The 19137-nt window shown below is 33.8% G+C and overlaps 1 protein-coding gene across 5 annotated transcripts; it reads right to left on the bottom strand.

Annotated features, from left to right (window-relative positions):
* Positions 1-630: 630 nt before the first annotated feature.
* ap5m1 (adaptor related protein complex 5 subunit mu 1) lies at positions 631-19010 on the bottom strand. 5 transcript variants are annotated; one of them, XM_073927286.1, is made up of 9 exons: positions 18724-19010; positions 15635-16298; positions 13471-13698; positions 11242-11381; positions 9472-9557; positions 8904-9016; positions 8718-8814; positions 6198-6323; positions 631-1531 (listed from the first exon to the last, which is right to left on the bottom strand). In XM_073927286.1, the coding sequence occupies exons 1-8, from the start codon at positions 18789-18791 to the stop codon at positions 6241-6243; spliced, it is 1479 nt and encodes a 492-aa protein (XP_073783387.1). In that variant the 5' UTR covers positions 18792-19010; the 3' UTR covers positions 631-1531; positions 6198-6240.
* Positions 19011-19137: the final 127 nt, after the last annotated feature.

The following is a 19137-nucleotide window of genomic DNA, read 5'->3' as shown; positions in this document are numbered from 1 at the left end:
GTAGAGGCTCTGTTTAACAGTTTTTTCACTAGTGAAGTGGTCAGTTTCACACTTACAAAGTCCGCCAAGTAAATAACAAACACACCATGGCGCAAAAATTGACTCTTAATAGGAATTGGAGATGAGACTCTGATTGGTTTGTTCTTAAAATACACTCATTAGTAGAATAACTTCAACCCTGTTAGACCATGTGCCACAGCACAGAGCATATTTTTCCATCCTTAAAATAGCAAAAGGTGGATTTGGACAACGCCCGTAATGCTTTTGCGCCCTTCACTTTTAAAAATATTGTTTAGACAAAACAAAAAAAATAACGCAACAGTTTGCATTAATATATTGAAGTTACGAAAACATCTAACAAAACGAAGTTCAGTCAACAAACTTTAATATGTTAGCCTAATATTTTCTTCTTCAATCAGAGACTCAAATCTATAAGTTGAGTACTCAAAAAAATGTTGTTTCAATTAGTTTTTTATTCTAAAATCCAATTTTATGTACTTAATTACATGCACATTTTCCAGTTTAGAACCCCAAATAAGTAAGTAGCCGAAAATGTTACATTCTATTTGTTTGTTTTCAAAGTTACTGTTCATGCTTGTAAGAAAAACATTTAACAACATTTTTGTTTTTCAGGAGTTTTTTATTTGTGTTAAACCACAGGTTTTCATTGATTTACAAAACAAAAACATGTACTGTCCCATATTATTAGTGTAAAGAATAACAAAAAAACATTAGTGGACTTAAAAATACAAAACAACTCCATTAGTGTGAGTTATCAACCCAATTTCTTTGGGTTGCTACAAGTTAAGTACTGCTTTAAAGCAACTGACAAATATATTTACCTTTAAATTAGCTGCATTTTTAAATTTATGTAATTATCAATATTTTCCTGTTTTGAAAACCTAATAAAATTATTCTGGCAACTTAAACCTTTTAATCTAATCAGCATTTCAAGATTTTTAAGTTACAATAATGTATTGAACTATGTAGTGGTAACACCTTCTGAGTTATTTTTTAGAGTGTATTTGTAACACTTTGCACCTAGATTGTTAAATAGAGCCCTATGTTTTAGCAGGATATTAGTTGTGATGCTATTATAGTTTTTTTTTATTAATATTTGTAATTTATTCATGTATTTTTTCATCATAAACATGATTTTGAGAGAGATAGAGAGAAATAAAATATATAGAGATAAATCCAGATGCTCAAGCCCATATTAATTCAAACCAATACAAAATGTAAAGAGTGATTTTATTAAAATGTCTTACATCAAAATTGGTCAGAGCAGAGATCAAGGACCCATAATGCATTTCAATACACCCATGAATTACAAACTAAAGGCAACAGTTATTCAACAGATTTCTTTGCAGTGCACATAATATCCAAAAGGACAAGATAATCAAATAAAACATTCTTTCATTAATTTTCCTTCGGCTTAGTCCCTTTATTAATCAGGCGTCACCACAGTGGAATGAACTGCCCACTTATCCAGCATATGTTTCACGCAGTGGAACCCAGCTGCAGCCCAGTACTAGGAAACACACACACACATTCATTCACAAAAGGCCAATTTAGTACATTTAATTCACCTATAGCTCATGTCTTTGGACTGTGGGTGAAACCGGAGCACCCGGAGGAAACCTAATCGAACACAGGGAGAACATGCAAACTCCACACAGAAATGCCAACTGGCCCAGCCAGGACTTGAATCAGCAACTTTTTTGCAGTGAGCAACAGTACTAACCACTCAGCCACCATGCCGCTTAAATAAAACAACCTAAAACTATTTTTTTTTTTTCACAAAGACTTGATTCCTAATTATAACCTCTAATAGGAACACATGCTTAGATTCATTCCTTTAGAAAAAAGACCAATTAGAAAGCATCTGACATGGTATCTGCTAAATGACTGGAGGAGCCAGACTGACTATAACACATGGAGAATCCTCAGACAAGCATAAAGGGAATGAAGAGGACCTTATTGGAGACTTGCTTCACTTATAAGATTGACCACGCTCAGAGCCCTAAAGAGGAAATCCCTGTGAGAATGCAGACTTGCCTTGTTCTTACAGAGACACCGCAAGGCAATCAGCAAACATGGCAGACGATTAATCTCTCAGACAATGCTTTACTTCAGTATAAAGGGCTCTTATGCGGCTCCAGCAGAACTATCATCATCTTCTCCATAGGAGTTCACAGCCGTTAATTGACAGCAAAATGCAACCCAGCAGCTGTACATAGATAAAAACGGCTACTGCTGCTCAAAACCGCATGTTTAGCCTTTTTAACCACCCTTTTACCTACACTGTAAAAAATGGCCGTGATTTCAACGGTAAAAAACTGTAAAAATGCTACAGTACAAATCTGTAATCTGGTTAACGGTATGTTTCCTTAATATATACGGCGAATAACCGTAAATTGACTTTCCCAGAATTCCCTGCATGGCACATCACTTTTTACGCATTTTGTTGACATTATTATGGATTTTTTTGTTGTTTCCCCATTGGTTATGTACATTATAGATTTATGTTACATCTAATGTTGATAAACAATGTTTATTTCATGACTTTAATTTTATGCGTGTTACCATACTGGTTTTTAGTAGCTGTGTGAATGACACTGAGCACCTTCTATATGCTGATTCTCTTTTCTGCTTGTTGGAAAAGTTGATTGTGATGAGCATCGGCTAATTATGTTACTTCCTCATCACCTGCATGTGGGTGTGCTAACGTGTCTGTGTAACAAAAGATGTGTAGATGTTGGTCATTCAAAATACAGACATATTACCTCTATAAATTAATAAATACGGTAGTTTACCGTAAAAATTAGAAATTACTTTTACGGTTTGTACCTTGGTTTTAACGGTAAAGTACTGGCAACTGGTATTTGATAAAAAATTGTTTAAAATCAGTCGAAAAAAATAGATATTGTCCAGTCATAAAATGACCAGTATTTTCTGTGTGTGTATGGTATGATAACCAGCTTCAAGGTTTACTGGTTTGGAAAAGATTTTAAAACCACCAACGTTTTCGTATATGTACTTTTTTTTTTTTTTTTTACATGTTCTTCATAATTATTTTATTTAGTTTTTCAGGGCAACCGTATCTCCAGCAGAAAAGGAACCACCACATCAAAAGCTACTGGTCCAAAATATTTTAAATGTTTCTTAAAATAAAATATATTGTGTTCAATTGTGTAATCTCAATACCATGATACTGTGATATTAACTCAAAAAAAAAAAAAAAAAAAAGAAGTTAATCCAAAACAAATTTAACATAAAAGCAATTCAAAACTGATTGTCATTCTCTAATTGTCTCTAATTCTTCAATTGTCTGATTGTCAGACTCTAAGTCAGAGTCTCCCTTAACTATCTTCTAAAGAATCCTCTCTGCTTCAGTTCTGGCCACTACAACTTGCAGTCATTAATTACATTAAGATGGTCCTGGTGTCCACTATAGTGGATATTTAAAAAAGGATGATATTTTGAAACACAAACAAGTTTACAGCTTTGAAAGCTAAATTTATTGTTCCTGACACTTTATTAAACAAATATATATGTAACAATAATTGTCAAATAACATTTAAAAAGCTAAATTTTGCATGCCTCTCTCCTTCCCATAAAATGTGCTTTTTTGTATGTCTGCCATTTTGGATGCTGTGTAAGAAGTGGTTCCTAGAATGCTAGCCAATCAAATGACATATCACTAGAAAGCCCAGGGTGTCTTCTGAACAGTTCAACAGCAGGACTTGATAGAGTAGCTCTAAAAAATTTCAAAGAAAATTCATGAAACACAATATCCACTACAGAGGACACAAGTCAATGGACGGGCTCTCAGGAGGATAAAGGAAATGCTGTGAAAAATTCCTTGCTTTCATCATTTGGGAAATATAAATAAAAAAAAATCACATGACAAATAATTTTGACTTCAACTGTAGGATCCTTAACTGATTTCATATAAAAATAGAAAGACTGAACGTGTGCTAGGCGAGGCAGTGGCGCAGTAGGTAGTGCTGTCGCCTCACAGCAAGAAGGTTGCTGGGTCACTGGTTCAAACCTCGTCTCAGTTGGCGTTTCTGTGTGGAGTTTGCATGTTCTCCCTGCCTTCGCGAGTGCTCCGGTTTTCCCCACAGTCCAAAGACATGTGGTACAGGTGAATTGGGTAGGCTAAATTGTCCGTAGTTTGTATGTGAATGTGTGTGTGGATGTTTCCCAGAGATGGGTTGCAGCTAGAAGGGCATCCGCTGTGTAAAAACTTGCTGGATAAGTTGGCGGTTCATTCCGCTGTGGCGACCCCGGATTAATAAAGGGACTAAGCCAACAAGAAAATGAATGAATGAATGTGTGCTTTTTTTTGCAGGCTGGATGAATAGTATTTGGAAGTCTCCATGAACTATTTTGTTGGGCAGGAGGGAGGCTTAAGTGGGACGTCTGTGGGTCACTTTGGAAACTAATTAAGAACCTCTTTGGATACCAGTTTGGTATTTCTGTCTCACAATTGCCTTCTCTCCTGCTCTGCCATCAAAATACACTCTTTTCAGCCTCATCAAACAAACACTGGGCCAAAGTCCTCTTGTGAGTGAACTCAAGGAGTCTCTGTATGAAGCAGCTGAACGGCTAATGGAGAAAAGCAAAGACTGAACAGCAGTAAACACTCAGGACTCGGGCTGAGGCTGAATGAAAGAACTGTTAACTGAATCTTAAGTCTTCATTATTTCTTATTGGAACGGATGAAGGAGTATTTGGGAAGCAATGCCGCAGATTTGAATATTACTGACAATTATATTATTCATGAATTCACTTTCCTTTCGCTTAGTCTCTATTTCAAAGGTCGCCACGGCAGAAAGAACCGCCAACTATTCCAGCATATGTTTTACACAGCCGATGCTGTGATCGATGCTGCGATCCTTCCAGCCGCAACCAACTGGGAAACACCCATACACACTGTAATTCACACACACACAAACACACACTAAGGCCAATTTAGTTCTTTGGACTTTTGGGCAAACTGGAGCACCCAGAGGAAACCCACACAAACACAGGGAGAACATGCAAATTCCAACTGGCTTAGACGGCACTCGAACCAGCAACCTTCTTGCTGTGATGTGATCCCACAATTATATGATATTATATTATGTTATATTATATTATATTATGTTATGTTATGTTATGTTATGTTATATTATATTATATTATATTTAGTGGATGGATAAATATATTACTTTACATGAGCGTCAAAATAAAATAGCCATTAAAAAAATATAAATAAACAAATTATGCCATTGTTATTATTATTATTATTAATTATTGTTATTTTTATTATTATTATATTTATTGTTTATTTACTTATAAATGTATTATTATTAAATCTAATATTTTTATCATTAAATCTAATTACAAAGGGAATATTTATTGATAATAAAAATGTTTTTTTTTTTACTTGAATTCACTTGAATGAGTGTTAATTTTAGGATCTGATTATATTATAATATATTTTTATCAGGATTTCATTATATATCAGGCAAATTTTTAGCCTATAATACAAGTTATATCCACAAAATCAAACACTGTAAACATTTATTATTTAATTTTTTCAGATTTAAAAAACTATACATATGTTGTAAATATGCCTGAATAGTCTGATTGATCAATGGTTTTTCAATGAAAGGCATTTTAGTTTAGTAAAAAATTATTACAAACAAACTTTTCTGCTCAAAATCCTTTTTCAATTTTTTTTTCCTAAGCTTTTGTCATTTTGTTTTTCTATTTAGATTTATTTTTATATTTAAATAAGTACTATTAGAAATATTTTTTAATAAGAATAATACTATTTTATAAATTCTAATTACACACTAATATTTAAGGACAATAACAATGTTTTTTTTTTTACTTGAGTTTTACTTTTAAGTCCTGATAAAATTTTATCATACAATATTAAATGTGTATTGGGTTTTCATTATATACCAGGCATTCATTACATTTTCAGCCAAACAAACAAGTCATATGCACACATAACAAATACCATGATCCACTGACTAAACATTTAATATTTTATTTTGACAGATTTTAAAAAGTTTACATATGAAAGTCGGACCAAAAATGAAAGCTAACACTGTATAACAGAAAATTTATTACAGACCACAACTCTGTTAAAAATATCATTAATATATATTTTTTTATTTGTGATATTTCTTTAATACCTGCAGTGATTTATTAGGGTCGATGTGCATCATTATTATCACATCACAGAACAGTGTATCCAGAAGAGACAGGAGCATCGCCTGTGGAGTTCCAAATGTAATATTCTGAGGAGACCAGCTCTCGTGCTAGAGGGAAATAAATAAAGAAAATGCAACTTTCTGTTTTAGTGTTTTATCAACCTTTTGTGAGAGTAAAATATAAAAATTATCCTTTTATAAAAAAAAAATATTAAGTTTTAATGTTTCATAAAATACGTGAAAGTAAAATATAAAAATGTTTTAATGTTTCATCAAAATTTCAGGAGAGTAAAATATCAAAATTGGGTATATGCATGTGCAGAAGGACTTTTAATTTTGCAGTAACCCCGGGTCAAGCACTTTCCTGTGAACTGTATGCAGTTACAAAATCAGTGCGTTTACGGTCTGTTTTCTTCAAAAATCAACAATCTTCTCTGCCTGTTTGAAATGATATAGTGTGGGTCTCAGAATGTCCAAGAAACACTCCATTAAATTAAATTTTCCTGTGCCATGTCTTCAAAATTTGAACATTTATTTTACTAAAGTAATTTCAATGGTGTTTCTGCGCTCACCTGCTGATCCTGACAGGCACGTGTGTGTAAATGGGATTTCATCTCGGTTTCCACTTGAACAACTAATTGAATACTGAAGTCTATTTAACGGATTGTATTTTAAATACATTACAACATTGATGCTGTAAAAGGAACCATATAAAATTTTTAAAAAGTCACAATAACAGTTCATTGGAAGTGTATCGGTGTGGGAAAAAGCAGTAACAGTGCGTATACCCTATTACAATTCTATAAAGAAGATATTAAATTTAAGCTTCTGTTTTAATGTTTTAATCAAGCTTTTGTGAAAATTAAAATTTAAAGTGTTAATTTTATGAAGAAAATATTAAATTCAAGTTTCTGTTTTAATGTTTTATTAAACGTTTGTCAAGGTAAAATATCCAAAGTATCCTTTTATAAAGAAAATATTCATTTTAAGTTTCTGGTTTAATGTTTTATTGAGCTTTTGTGAAAGTAAAATATCCAAAATTATCATTTCATACAGAAAATATTGAATTGAACTTTATGTTTTATCAGGTTTTATCAAATCCATAATTTTATTAAAGAAAATATTAATTTTAAGTTTTGCTTTTAATGTTTTTTTGAGCTTTTGTGACAGTAAAGTATCAAAATCGTATTTTTTTAAATGAAAAAGTTTCTGTTTGAATGTTTTATCAAATTTTGTGAGAGTAAAAATGTCAAAATATAAAAGTGAAAAAAACTGATATTTGGGAAAACATATGTTCAGAATGTCATAAGGGGATCAATAGCCATGATTGGAATGAGTTTGACTGGAAAACAAAAATTTGTTTTTATTAGAACACCATTGATGGTTTCAAAATATGCTATCAGTCAGTCCACAGTCAGAGAAATGCTGGAGGGGTTGCGGGAATGTGGTAATCACGCACATATATTTTGGGAATATCTGAAAATACTTGCATTTTGGCAAGGGGTAAAGATCAAGATAATGAAAATTACGCAGTTAGATCTACATTTTATTTCCCTGTTTTTCTTGCTTGAAGGGATACCCTAGGATTTATGTAATAAAAACCAGAGATATATACTACGTATACTTTTACTAAGTGCAAGAAAGACTATAACAATGAATTAGATGAAGCCACACCCTCCAACAATAGTGCAGTGGATAGAAAACTTGAATCTATATATAGAATGGAGTATATGACTACTCAACTTCAATTGAAACTGGATACTTTTAAACACTGTTCACCTGTTACTTTGTATGTGAACAGGACACAGTATTTCCAGCTCCTTTGAAACTGAAAATGATGTATGTTTTTTTTGTACTTTGTTTTTATTTACACCTTGGGTTACTTTTTTCTGCAGTTTGTGTTTTTAGAATCGCTACTGTCACTAAATGTTCTGTTCTGTAAAATCCTTTATATATATATATATATATATATATATATATATATATATATATATATATATATATATATATATATATATATTTATATTGTAAAAATAATGTTCCATTCTCATTTATTGTCTTAAAAACAATGAAATCATACAATAATTAATATAATCAAAGTAATCAAACTAATTTAAATAGATTCTAAATCATTAAATAGGCTTTACTATGTTGTCAAATTATATTGTAAAAAAGATCTTATATATTATATTTTTTAAAAATCACAATAGTCAACTTCATGACAGTCAATCTTTTTTTTTTTTTTTTGCACAAAAACATTCATGAAACAAAATGACACAATCTAATGTACTTTTTTCCATATTTTTTTTGTAATTTTGTAATGTGCTTTTGTCATTTTAATTCATTTGGTTATTTAGCATTTCTATTTAGCTTCATTTTTAGCTTTAGAATTAGTTTTCTTCATTATCTTTTCAGTTATATGCCAATGCAGCATCTAATATTCATCTAATATTTGTGTGTTATTTTATTTCAGCTTTATTCATAGGTCACAAAAACACTCACTTGTAACAATCCGTGGTTTAGCAGAGGAGTAAACCTGCACTGAGTGTTGGTCCACACAACAACCAGACAGAGTCAAATCTGGCACACGGAAATAAAGCTAGAAAGATAACAGTAAAAAATAAGTTAACTACATTAACTGAGTTACAGTATCATAATCACAAAATGAATCAATCAATTCACCCTCACTTTTACATAGGCAGTGAGTCCTGTGCATAGAGGGTCTGACGGTCCTGTAACAGTGCCTGAAAAATGAACAGACCCCTCTAGAGTTGCTTCACGAGACTTTGGAAACTTCTGACCTGGGGATAAAAAAACAAAAAACACATTCAGTTGAAGTCAAAATTATTAGCCCTACTTTTTTTCAATGATTTCCCAAATTATGTTTAACGGAGCAAGAAATTTCACAAATTGACAGTATTTCCTATAATATTCTTTCCTCTGGGAAAAGTCTTTTAACCTTTAAATGTCACTTCAAGCTGAATACTTGTATCTTTAAAAACATCAAGTCAAATACTATTTACTGTCATCATGGCAAAGATAAAATAAATCAGTTATTAGAAATGAGTTAATAAAACTATTATGTTTAAAATTGTGTTAAAAAAAATCTTCTTTGCATTAAACAGAAATTGAGGACCCTGAATTCAACTGTATATTATACAATTAGAAATATAATAATATAATCATATAATATAATCATAGAAATATAATCATATAATAAAAACATCATGGAATATTAGGAATGCATGTACTATACCTAGAACCCAAACCAGTAGGTTCTTCTCTTTGGACACCTCAAGCTGCCCTGAGCTCACTTTGACCTCCACACTGCCCATTAGATTCCTATGGAGAAACATGCAGGAGGACACTATTGACAGCATTGTTTTAGAACTTCCAATTCACTTTTATAAATAATAAATTCAAGTTTCTGTTTTAATGTTTTATTGAACGTTTGTCAAGGTAAAATATCAAAAGTATCCTTTCATAAAGAAAATATTCATTTCAAGTTTCTGTTTTACAGTTTTATTGAGCTTTTGTAAAAGTAAGATATCAAAAATTATAATTTCATAAAGAAAATATTGAATTCAACTTTGTTTTAATGTTTTGTCGAGCTTTTGTGAGAGTAAAATATTAAAACCATAATTTTAATAAAGAAAATATTTATTTTAAGTTTTGGTTTTAATGTTTTATTGAGCTTTTGTGACAGCAAAATATCAAAATTATTAATTTTTATGAACAAAAAAAATTTATTCAAGTTTCTGTTTGAATGTTTTATTGAATTTTTTGAGAGTAAAATGTCAAAATATAAAAGTAAAAATAATGTTCCATTCTTATTCAGTGTCTTATAAAACAATAAAATCATACAATAATTAATATAATCAAAGTAATCATACTAATTTTAAATAGATTTTAAATCATTAAATAGGACACTATTGGCAATATTGTTTTAGAACTTCTAAGTCATACTTCTTAGTCATTTCTACAATAGAAAACTGAATAACAAATGGCAGAAAACGGTCAAACTACTTGCTCCACAAACAAACGTGTTCACGACTATACATAAAAAGTAGAATAATATAATAAGAAAATATCAGTTTGCAACATCAAGCAGCAAAACGAATGTCTAAAAATGAATGGAAGTGAATGAAACGGAAAGTCTCAAGCCAAGAAGATTCCAATAACTGAGCCCACTTGTACATCAAGAATAGGGTGAATAGCAGCCATCTACTTTTTTTAGAAGTACAATAGTACAGGGGTGCGTTTCCCAAAACCATCATTAATCAACTAATAAACAATTGTTATGATTACAATAAATTATAGTTTTGCAATCTGTGTTTCCAAAATCCATCGTAAGATCACAATCTTGTGGGTTAAAAGCAGAGTTCCTGGCTGTGTTCAATTCTGAGCTATCAACCCTATGCTATTCCTTTCAAACACTTCACTATTAACTTTAAATGATTTAAAATTATTAAAATTGTCACATTTTATTATAAAAAGTTATTATTTTTAAATACATTTTATTTTTACTTCCAATGGTCCCTTCTTAATGTACTGCGAATACATTTATGCAAGTTTTAACACAGCTGTGGCCTGTGAAGAAAAGTAACTTTTATGATTTACATTACAAGCGAAAATCTGTTACATTTCAAAAGATTGGGAAATGTAACCGTTTAAAATATGATATAAGCTTATAAACATGGTTGTACAGTAATTTAGATTTTAAAAGTAAGCTTATCTTCGCTGTATGGATATGCAATCTATACAAAAACCTGTTGCATATTGTATTAGAAAAAGTTACTCCACTCCCTTGAAGAGCATCATTATGGAAGTTTTATGCTTTAACTAACATAATAACTATGGATCCATACAGAACTATGGATCTCTGACAGAATTTGGGAAACAATACATCATAGTTTGGTAGCTCATCAGCAAGTTACATCATTGTTTGGAAAAGCACTCTAGGATATCTGAGCGAGGTCGCTGTAAAATGCAATAAGAATGATTGAAACTACAAATTTGTACTTACTGGTTGAAGAATGGAATGTGTGCCTCACAGTACTCAAAGCTGTTTTTGACACTTTCATGAAGCTTCAGGACAACATTAACCTTCAGATGATTCTCCTCTGCCTTTAACTGGTAGGAGCCAAGAATTGGTGGCACAGGCACCTAAAAAAAGTTTTAAATACTACATTATTAGGAAAATATTTAAATTATCATCAAAATGTTTAGGGTCAGTAAGTTATGAATATTTTTATTGAGCAAGATGGAATAAAAGAAAATTAAAAAAATTAAAAGTGGCTTTACAAAACAAATCTATTTCAGTCATGAACCCATTGAGGAAACTGTCTAGGGCAGGAGTCATCAAATTCAGTCCTTGAAGGCTGGTGTCCTGCAGAGTTTATTGGAGTAAGAACCTGAACAAGCTAGTCGTGGTTTTACAAAATGAAACTTCCATGCAAGCATAAAAACATGAAAGTTTTGAGGAAAAATGAACCTCCAAGGCTGCATTCCAGTCCATTATTTTATGCCCTTCACTAACTTCCATTTGTCTCGTTCACTTGGATGTACATCACTGATTACATGACGCAAGTGTCTACTACTGGTGGAACATCTGAATTGGTTTCAAAGGAATGCCCCAAACCCTTGAGCACTGGGAACTAGACTGTTGTGGTGTCTTTCTGGGACTTTTGCTGGAGTGGACATATGAAGCCAACTTGCTTTCTAGGTCAAATCCAGGGATCTAGGGTACGTCAATGTAAACTTCCCTCCTTCATTGAGAAAGTGGAACATACTTTAAAATGGCGGTGGGTTTTCCCCAGAGAAAACAAGGGATGGGAGGTGTGCAAGTGCATGTCTTAAAGTGCAACCTAAGTTTGGTCATTCCTGCTCTAGGGCCTCAGAGATGACCTAAACTACTGTAAAAACAACTAAACATTTTAAAATACTGTTTGTAAAATAGGCTCAGAAGGCCGAGAACAGAATGTCCAAACTTGCTCCTTAAGAACTTAAGACTCATGGTGTGTTGTCAATGGGATCATCACCCTTCAATCATAGCCACTATATAAAATTATTGTTCTAAAACCAAGTGCTCAAAATTGGCCAATTTAAAGGGTCTTTCGAAATAAGGGATTTCTTAGATGGGACTTAAAGTACACTGTGCGACTTCTTTGCGATTTTAATGCGATTTTAGAATGTACCAACTCATACTGCACAGAAAGATCACAAAGTCAGAATTCATGTGCTCACACTATATAGTCTGACTGGTCAGCAGAGATTCGACTGTTCACACTGCATATGAAATCGACGCATCACCCTGTTTAATGGTGGTTGACAAACGAGCATATGATGTATTTACGCCATGTTATGGGAAGTAGCATAAACCTGTATCTCTCAAATGTGTAACGAAAATTACACACACTTTTAATTATTTCTGTACGCTCTGGAATATATTCATTAATATTGCACCATAGTACCCCTGTAAACTCGAAAGTTGTGTGTGTCTATTTCTGTTTTTGCGCTTGTAGAATAATGATACAAAGAGTTTAACTCAACTGATTCAAGCTCTGATTCAACTGTGTGATTTTTCTCACAATGGCCGACCAAAATATCAGGAAATCATCTTGCAGATAGGGAGAGTTTAATCACCTCTCCTTTCCCCTTGTACACTTGATGAACATAGCAAAATAATGCTGAATTTTGGCCCGAATCATAGAAAAGTCGCACAAGTTCAAATTCCGCTCATAATCAGACACAAAAATCTCACAATGTATGCCCGGCTTAAATGGTACAACCAGATGAACACTTTGGGCACCCATTATCCATTGTTTAGAGAATGTGTGTGGTAATGCATATTGCTTTCTATTCAGAAGGGTTCAATCCAATACCCTAATCTCCTCAAATCAGTCACTCTGGGGGGTATTCGAAGGCATTATTTTAGGAATGAATGCTTATAGGAATGAATGCTTCTAAATGGAAGGTTGTGTCATTAGAAAATTCTAGGCCAGTGAGTTGAAGCTGGTTGGAGGTGAAATTTGCAGCATATACTGGCCCTCCAGAAACAGGACTGGTCACTCCTGGCCTAGAAGGCCCTGAAGTTTCCATACTGCATGAAGCTCTTCTGTAACCTCATATCATGTAATAAATATCAGTTTCCCTCAAAAAATATAAATTTCAGAAAAATCTTGAAATACGGACCTTAAACATTTTCGAGATGCAAATCCAGCATAGGACACACTAATGTCAGAACAAGAGTTACCTGTGAGGTGTAACTGCAGAGTCTGAAAAGCTCCAGAGGTGGAGAGAAAGGGAACTTGTACGGTCCTGAAAAGGCAGAACCGTCATTCTCGTCCACACTGCAGGCGGTGAGAATGCTTGCATCCAGAGACGTCACACAGGGATGGACAAGAATGTCCTGCAGTGGTGACCCGTTAGGAGGGAGTGTGAGGGTGACAGTCACATTGGGTAGAACGCCTTCAACCTCACACTAAAAAAACATGAAAGCGTTCATTTAATACCAGTTCATAATCAAACCTAACACACATCTAAATATGCAGTAGAAGAACAAGGGATGCGCCTAATTTTCTCTGCCAAAAATTATAAGCCAAAAATAGTAACTTTTTTTTGACAAAAGAAAAACTGTAGCTGTAGTCACTGGGCAGAGTAAACAGGCTTTCAAACTGGACATGGAAAACACTGCGCTATGAAACCCATTCTTTTCAATGAATTGTGCCGTGCAAGAGTGGTTTGCTGCTCTGTAGATATTCTGCTCACGAATACATATACTTATCTATGCATTTACGCACATACTTACCTGATGCCGCTCAACTTGTTCATGGTCAATAAAATTTTACTGTCCATAAAAGTGATTTATTGGTGTTCTGTGCCCTGTTTAGAAGTACCTTAGTGAATTTATTGTGGTACTTTAAGAAACTGCAAATGATGAAACATTCAGGAAGTGAGAAGTTGACCACAGATGCAGATGTGGGTAATCCTCGTCATTTTTATTGCTGTAAAGAGTTTGAAGAGCAATAGCGGTACGTTTTGTTTACATTTAATTTGGATGATATTTATATTTTTGACAGTAATGTGTAAAGTAGACCAGATGTGTTTTGTATACATAGCTTGTGCCTCAAGAATTTTAATTCTAGTTACAAATGCATAAAATACACAGAACTCTAAAGCAAAAATACAAATGTGTGTCAAATTATCAACATTCTTATGGCCTATTATAATTTATGTATTTGATGTGTTTTAGCTATTACTAAGAATTGTAATTTTTTTTTTCTTTTTAGTTCCACTCTGGTCCATTGTAAAGTTTATCTGAGGAGCAATAAAAGCTGAATTATACAAAGCTTGCATCTCTGGACTTATAATGGATGGAGTTTAACTTGCTGTCAAACTTCTAAGAGGCAAATGAGGAAGGAAGGACAGTACAATTGGCTTGTGTTTTTTTTAAATCAGGCAATTCAGTTTTAGTCAGTTAAACTGTGAGAACAAATTAATTTTGATGATATCAAAAAAGTTTGACAAAACTTATATACACTGTAAAATTAAACATTATTAATACCTGATAATTGGCTACAGCTTGGTATGACAGCCTGTTGTCTTGCAGGCAACCAGGTGCATGCAAACCTCACTTATTCACTTTCCTTCAGCTTCCTCCCTGCTTTCAGGTGTTTTCAAAGTGTGCAGCTCCCAGTGAAACACTCTCTCGTACACACTCACTCACTACAGCCAATTTTACTTTCACCTATACCAAATGTCTTGTAGGAAAGTGAAGCAAAAAAATACATGCAAACATGGGGATAAAATGCAAACTCCACACATAAAGGCATTCTGGCTCAGTCTGAACTTGAACCTTCTTGCCGTGAGGCAAATGTGCTAATCACAGAACCACCTCTTATGTATCTTTCTGATTTGCTAACATTTGACATAAATAACCAACACACAAGATCTGGTTCCTGTATTCGTTTGAAAGTCCCAAGGGTGCAAATATGCTTTTTCATTCTATGCCCCTAGGGCTTGTAATGACCTGCAAAATCAGCTTAATCTTGACACACTTCTGACTGTGAGTACTTTTAAACATCTTCTGTACAATGTCTTAAAGCATACTTGTAATTGTTTTTTATGATCTGACCTTTTTACGAATAGAGATCTTGTAATTTTGTGGTATTGTTTTCTGTGATTTTTATGTGAAACTTTATGTGCTGCCCGCCATTTTGACCAGGTCTCACTGGAAGAAGAGACGGTAACTCTATGTGATCTCCTGGCTAAATAAAGGCAAATTTTTCTTGAGGGTATAATTTGTCACCTTACTTTGCTATCTTCGCTTACATCGTTTTTCTGTATCTGCACACTATAAAATGAAATCTGCTGACTGAATAGTTGTTAGTTTGACTGTAAATAGGATGAGAACTAACCTTACACATGACCACGCCGTAGACATCCCAGATATCCTGTCGACTACTCTTGCCGTACTGCATGGACCTCACCTTCTCGGTAAGGGCAACACTCACAACCGCCCTTCCTCGGTGGACCCCTGCCTTCCAGGCTGGTTGTTTCTGAGCCCCCCCAGGGCTTGGAGCTACAGCAGAAGGCACCAATCCAGATGGAGGAGGTATGTCCAGTGGCCGCCCCAAAGGGCAAACCTGCAGGAGTACTGATGGAAGGGCCCCCAAGCGGGAGGCCAGCACATCAGGCTCTGGTTTACCTCCAGACCCACAGAGGAAATCCTGTAGGCCGGACAAAAAAGCTAAGCCCTGAGAGACCGAGGCCAGGCTGGGAAGAGGTGGCCGTGGCTCAGGGGGAGCTTCAACAAGAGGAAGGCAGGCTAGGATTAGCGTTCCCTGAGTGACCGTGAGCACAGGCCAGAGGGTTTTCCCACCCTGTCCATCTATAAGGAGTTCCACAGCCGGTGAACGGTGCTGATGGGCACAGTCATCCCGTATATCTACGTAGGGTTTATCAGCATCCACTAAGCCCAACTCTGTCAACAGAAGCTGAGGAATGACTCGGTCCTCTGGAACGGCCACATAATGAGACCCAGCCAAGGATTTAGCACGGAACTCAACTGTGGGGAATCGCCTGAAGGAGGCAAAGAAAAAATATTTTGATGATGTAGAGTGTTGCACATGTATTTTGCAACTCCTTTTTATAACTTTTATCAATTGTGTTGTGTCTTAGGTATGAATGAAACAGCATAAACCTTCTTTTAAACTGTGGTCACATGACCTCTTCAGAGAGCCATTCATCTAGTTATAATCTTGGTTGCAAGCATTGTTTCAGCAAAGACACTGACACATTGCACACATTCTGTGTCAACTTTATTTCTATGGACATACAAGAACTTTACAAAAACAATTTACATTGCAGGGTGTGTGATGTCAAGTTGAAATTGGGTATATGTGGAAGTATGCTAAAGGACTTTTAATTTGTCAGTAACCTGGGTAAAGCACTTCCATTGGACTGTATCCTATTACAAAATTGGTGCGTTTAAGGTCTGTTTTCTTAAAAAATCAGCAATCTCCACTGGCTGAGTGATATGCGATGTGGGTCTCAGATTGTACAAGAAGCACTGCATTAAATTATATTTTTCCCTGTCATGTCTTTAAAATATGAACATTTATTTTACCCTAGTCTATTCAATGGAGCTTCTGCTCTAGCCTGCCAATTTTGAAGGGCGCGTGCGAGTAAAGGCTTTTGGCCTTGTTTTACGCTTGAGCAACTAAATGAATGCCAAATTCAATTTGAATGCCAAATTCTATTTAACTGATTATATTTTAATTACATTATAACATCGATGCTGTAAAAGGAATTGTATAAAAAGGAAAACAGTCACATTAACCGTTCACCGGAAGTTAACAGTATGGGAAAAAAAAACACACAAAAAAAAACGCATGTACCCTATTGTTCTTGACTAAGCTACACAATTTGTGGATTAATTGTTTAAAGTTTTTTCCATTTATTGCAAAAAATGTATTTGCTTGTGTTTTATGGCCAGTTACTGTGTATATATTCCACATGACATAAGTTTAAATAATCCAGGGGTACAAAATGCAACCAGCTTTAACAAACATTGGCTGTGTAAAAGTCAGTTATGCGTAATACATTAGTGATGATAATTTAGTTGAAAATGTTAAAACATTGTGAAAATTTATATATATATATATATATATATATATATATATATATATATATATATATATATAATAAGAATTCATAATGATTGTATTATATCAAATGCATAGTTTAATAATGAATACAATTTAAAAACTTTTACTATGATATTTTTGGCTTCCGACAGTAATATGTCATGATGTCGTTAGTTTGTACATTTAGGTCAGATTGCAGTTATGGATGTTGGAAGCAACACAGTTTTTTGACCTAGCTATAGAGTCTATTGTAACTTTGTATTTTTGTTTTGCATTTCTTCAATAAACCCTTTTTAAAAGAAGATTCGGTCTTACTCGCGATTTTTCAAATACTGGTTGTTGGACTAGCTGCAAAAGGTGGTACATAAGGATGTGCACAAAAGGTGTGCCACTACAGACAGCATAAAAATTCAAACAGTGAAGACTATGCAGTGTCATTTTATATATGATATATTATTTTACAATAATACAAAACAGTTTTTAAAAGTGAGTGTGCTTTACAAACTACCTGTAAGTGATTCATTCTCTCTTCGCTTTATGCACCAGACAGTCTTATCAACTCTACATCTTTCTTGAAAACATCTTGCAATTACTAACAGCAAAAAATTAATTATGTACATTAAGTATTTGTCCAGCAGTTTAGCTGTCTTAATAGCTTTGGTAATACTCTTTATAGAAGAAGTCAGGGAATCATACAAAGTGTTTAGAACAATGAACAATAGTTTACAATTTGGTCAATTAAGCATACATTTTATTTTGTGGATGTGGTACTTTCCAAATAAAACAAGATTTTTTTTTTTTTTTTTTTTTGTCCATTTCCAATAATCCAGAGTTGCAATCCATAAATAAAAACATTTGATCAGTTATATTGATAAATTTATAATACACTTCAAAAAGTAGTAAGGAAACTTGGGACCAAAACCGTTTTGTCTTGCAATTATAGTCTGCTTCTTTCAGGTGAGTGGGCTTTACAAACCACCTGTAGGTGGCACACTTTTTACCTTCTTTTGGTGCTAACGTTGGTTCCCAATTTTTTTTTTTCTGTTGAACATAAATTAAGATTTTTTAAAATGGTGGAAACCAGTAATTATTAACTTTCATAGTGTTTGTTTTTCCTCCAATTTATCTTCTTTTGTGTTCCCCAGAAAAAAAAAAAGTCATAAAGGATTGGAATCAATAAAGGGAGTAACGTTAGTGAATGAATATTATTTTAACATATTGTTGGTTTAAATATAATTATTTGGTCGAACAGATAAGATAGATAGATAATTCTGCTATTCTAAAAATAGTACAATATTATAGCATTTTAGCAAAAGCTATCAGCTATGCTAATAGTCAATTATATACAAGGTCCTTACCTGGAAAACCGTACTTTTCCAGATTCACCCTTTTCGTGTGAGACAACCCATAGTGCTCGAATACTCATGCTGCTGTGTCTGTCCCTGTGCAGGATTGGGGCTAATCTAACATGTCAAATACTATTCAATTATTAACCTAATCAGTAAGATATATTTGAAAAAAAATATTCACTATAACAACACTGACTGACCGATAACGTAAGCTCTTAAAAACATGTTTGTGAAAAGAAACAGAAACAGAAGATCTCTCCTGTCATGTTACTGCCATATGACAGCTTCTGCTTCCTGTTTGTTATTGATCACGTGACATCTTGGGGCGTGGTCGAAAAAAATCGTTCCGGGCTACGGAGCTGACATGGGATCAGCGGTAACAAACTGAACAGTGTTCGGCTCCATTGTAGCAGAGCATCAAAA

Source organism: Danio rerio, chromosome 17 (assembly GCF_049306965.1).
Source record: "Danio rerio strain Tuebingen ecotype United States chromosome 17, GRCz12tu, whole genome shotgun sequence".
In the NCBI taxonomy this organism is placed as follows: Eukaryota; Metazoa; Chordata; class Actinopteri; order Cypriniformes; family Danionidae; genus Danio; species Danio rerio.
This window is presented reverse-complemented; position numbering and strand designations above follow the sequence as displayed.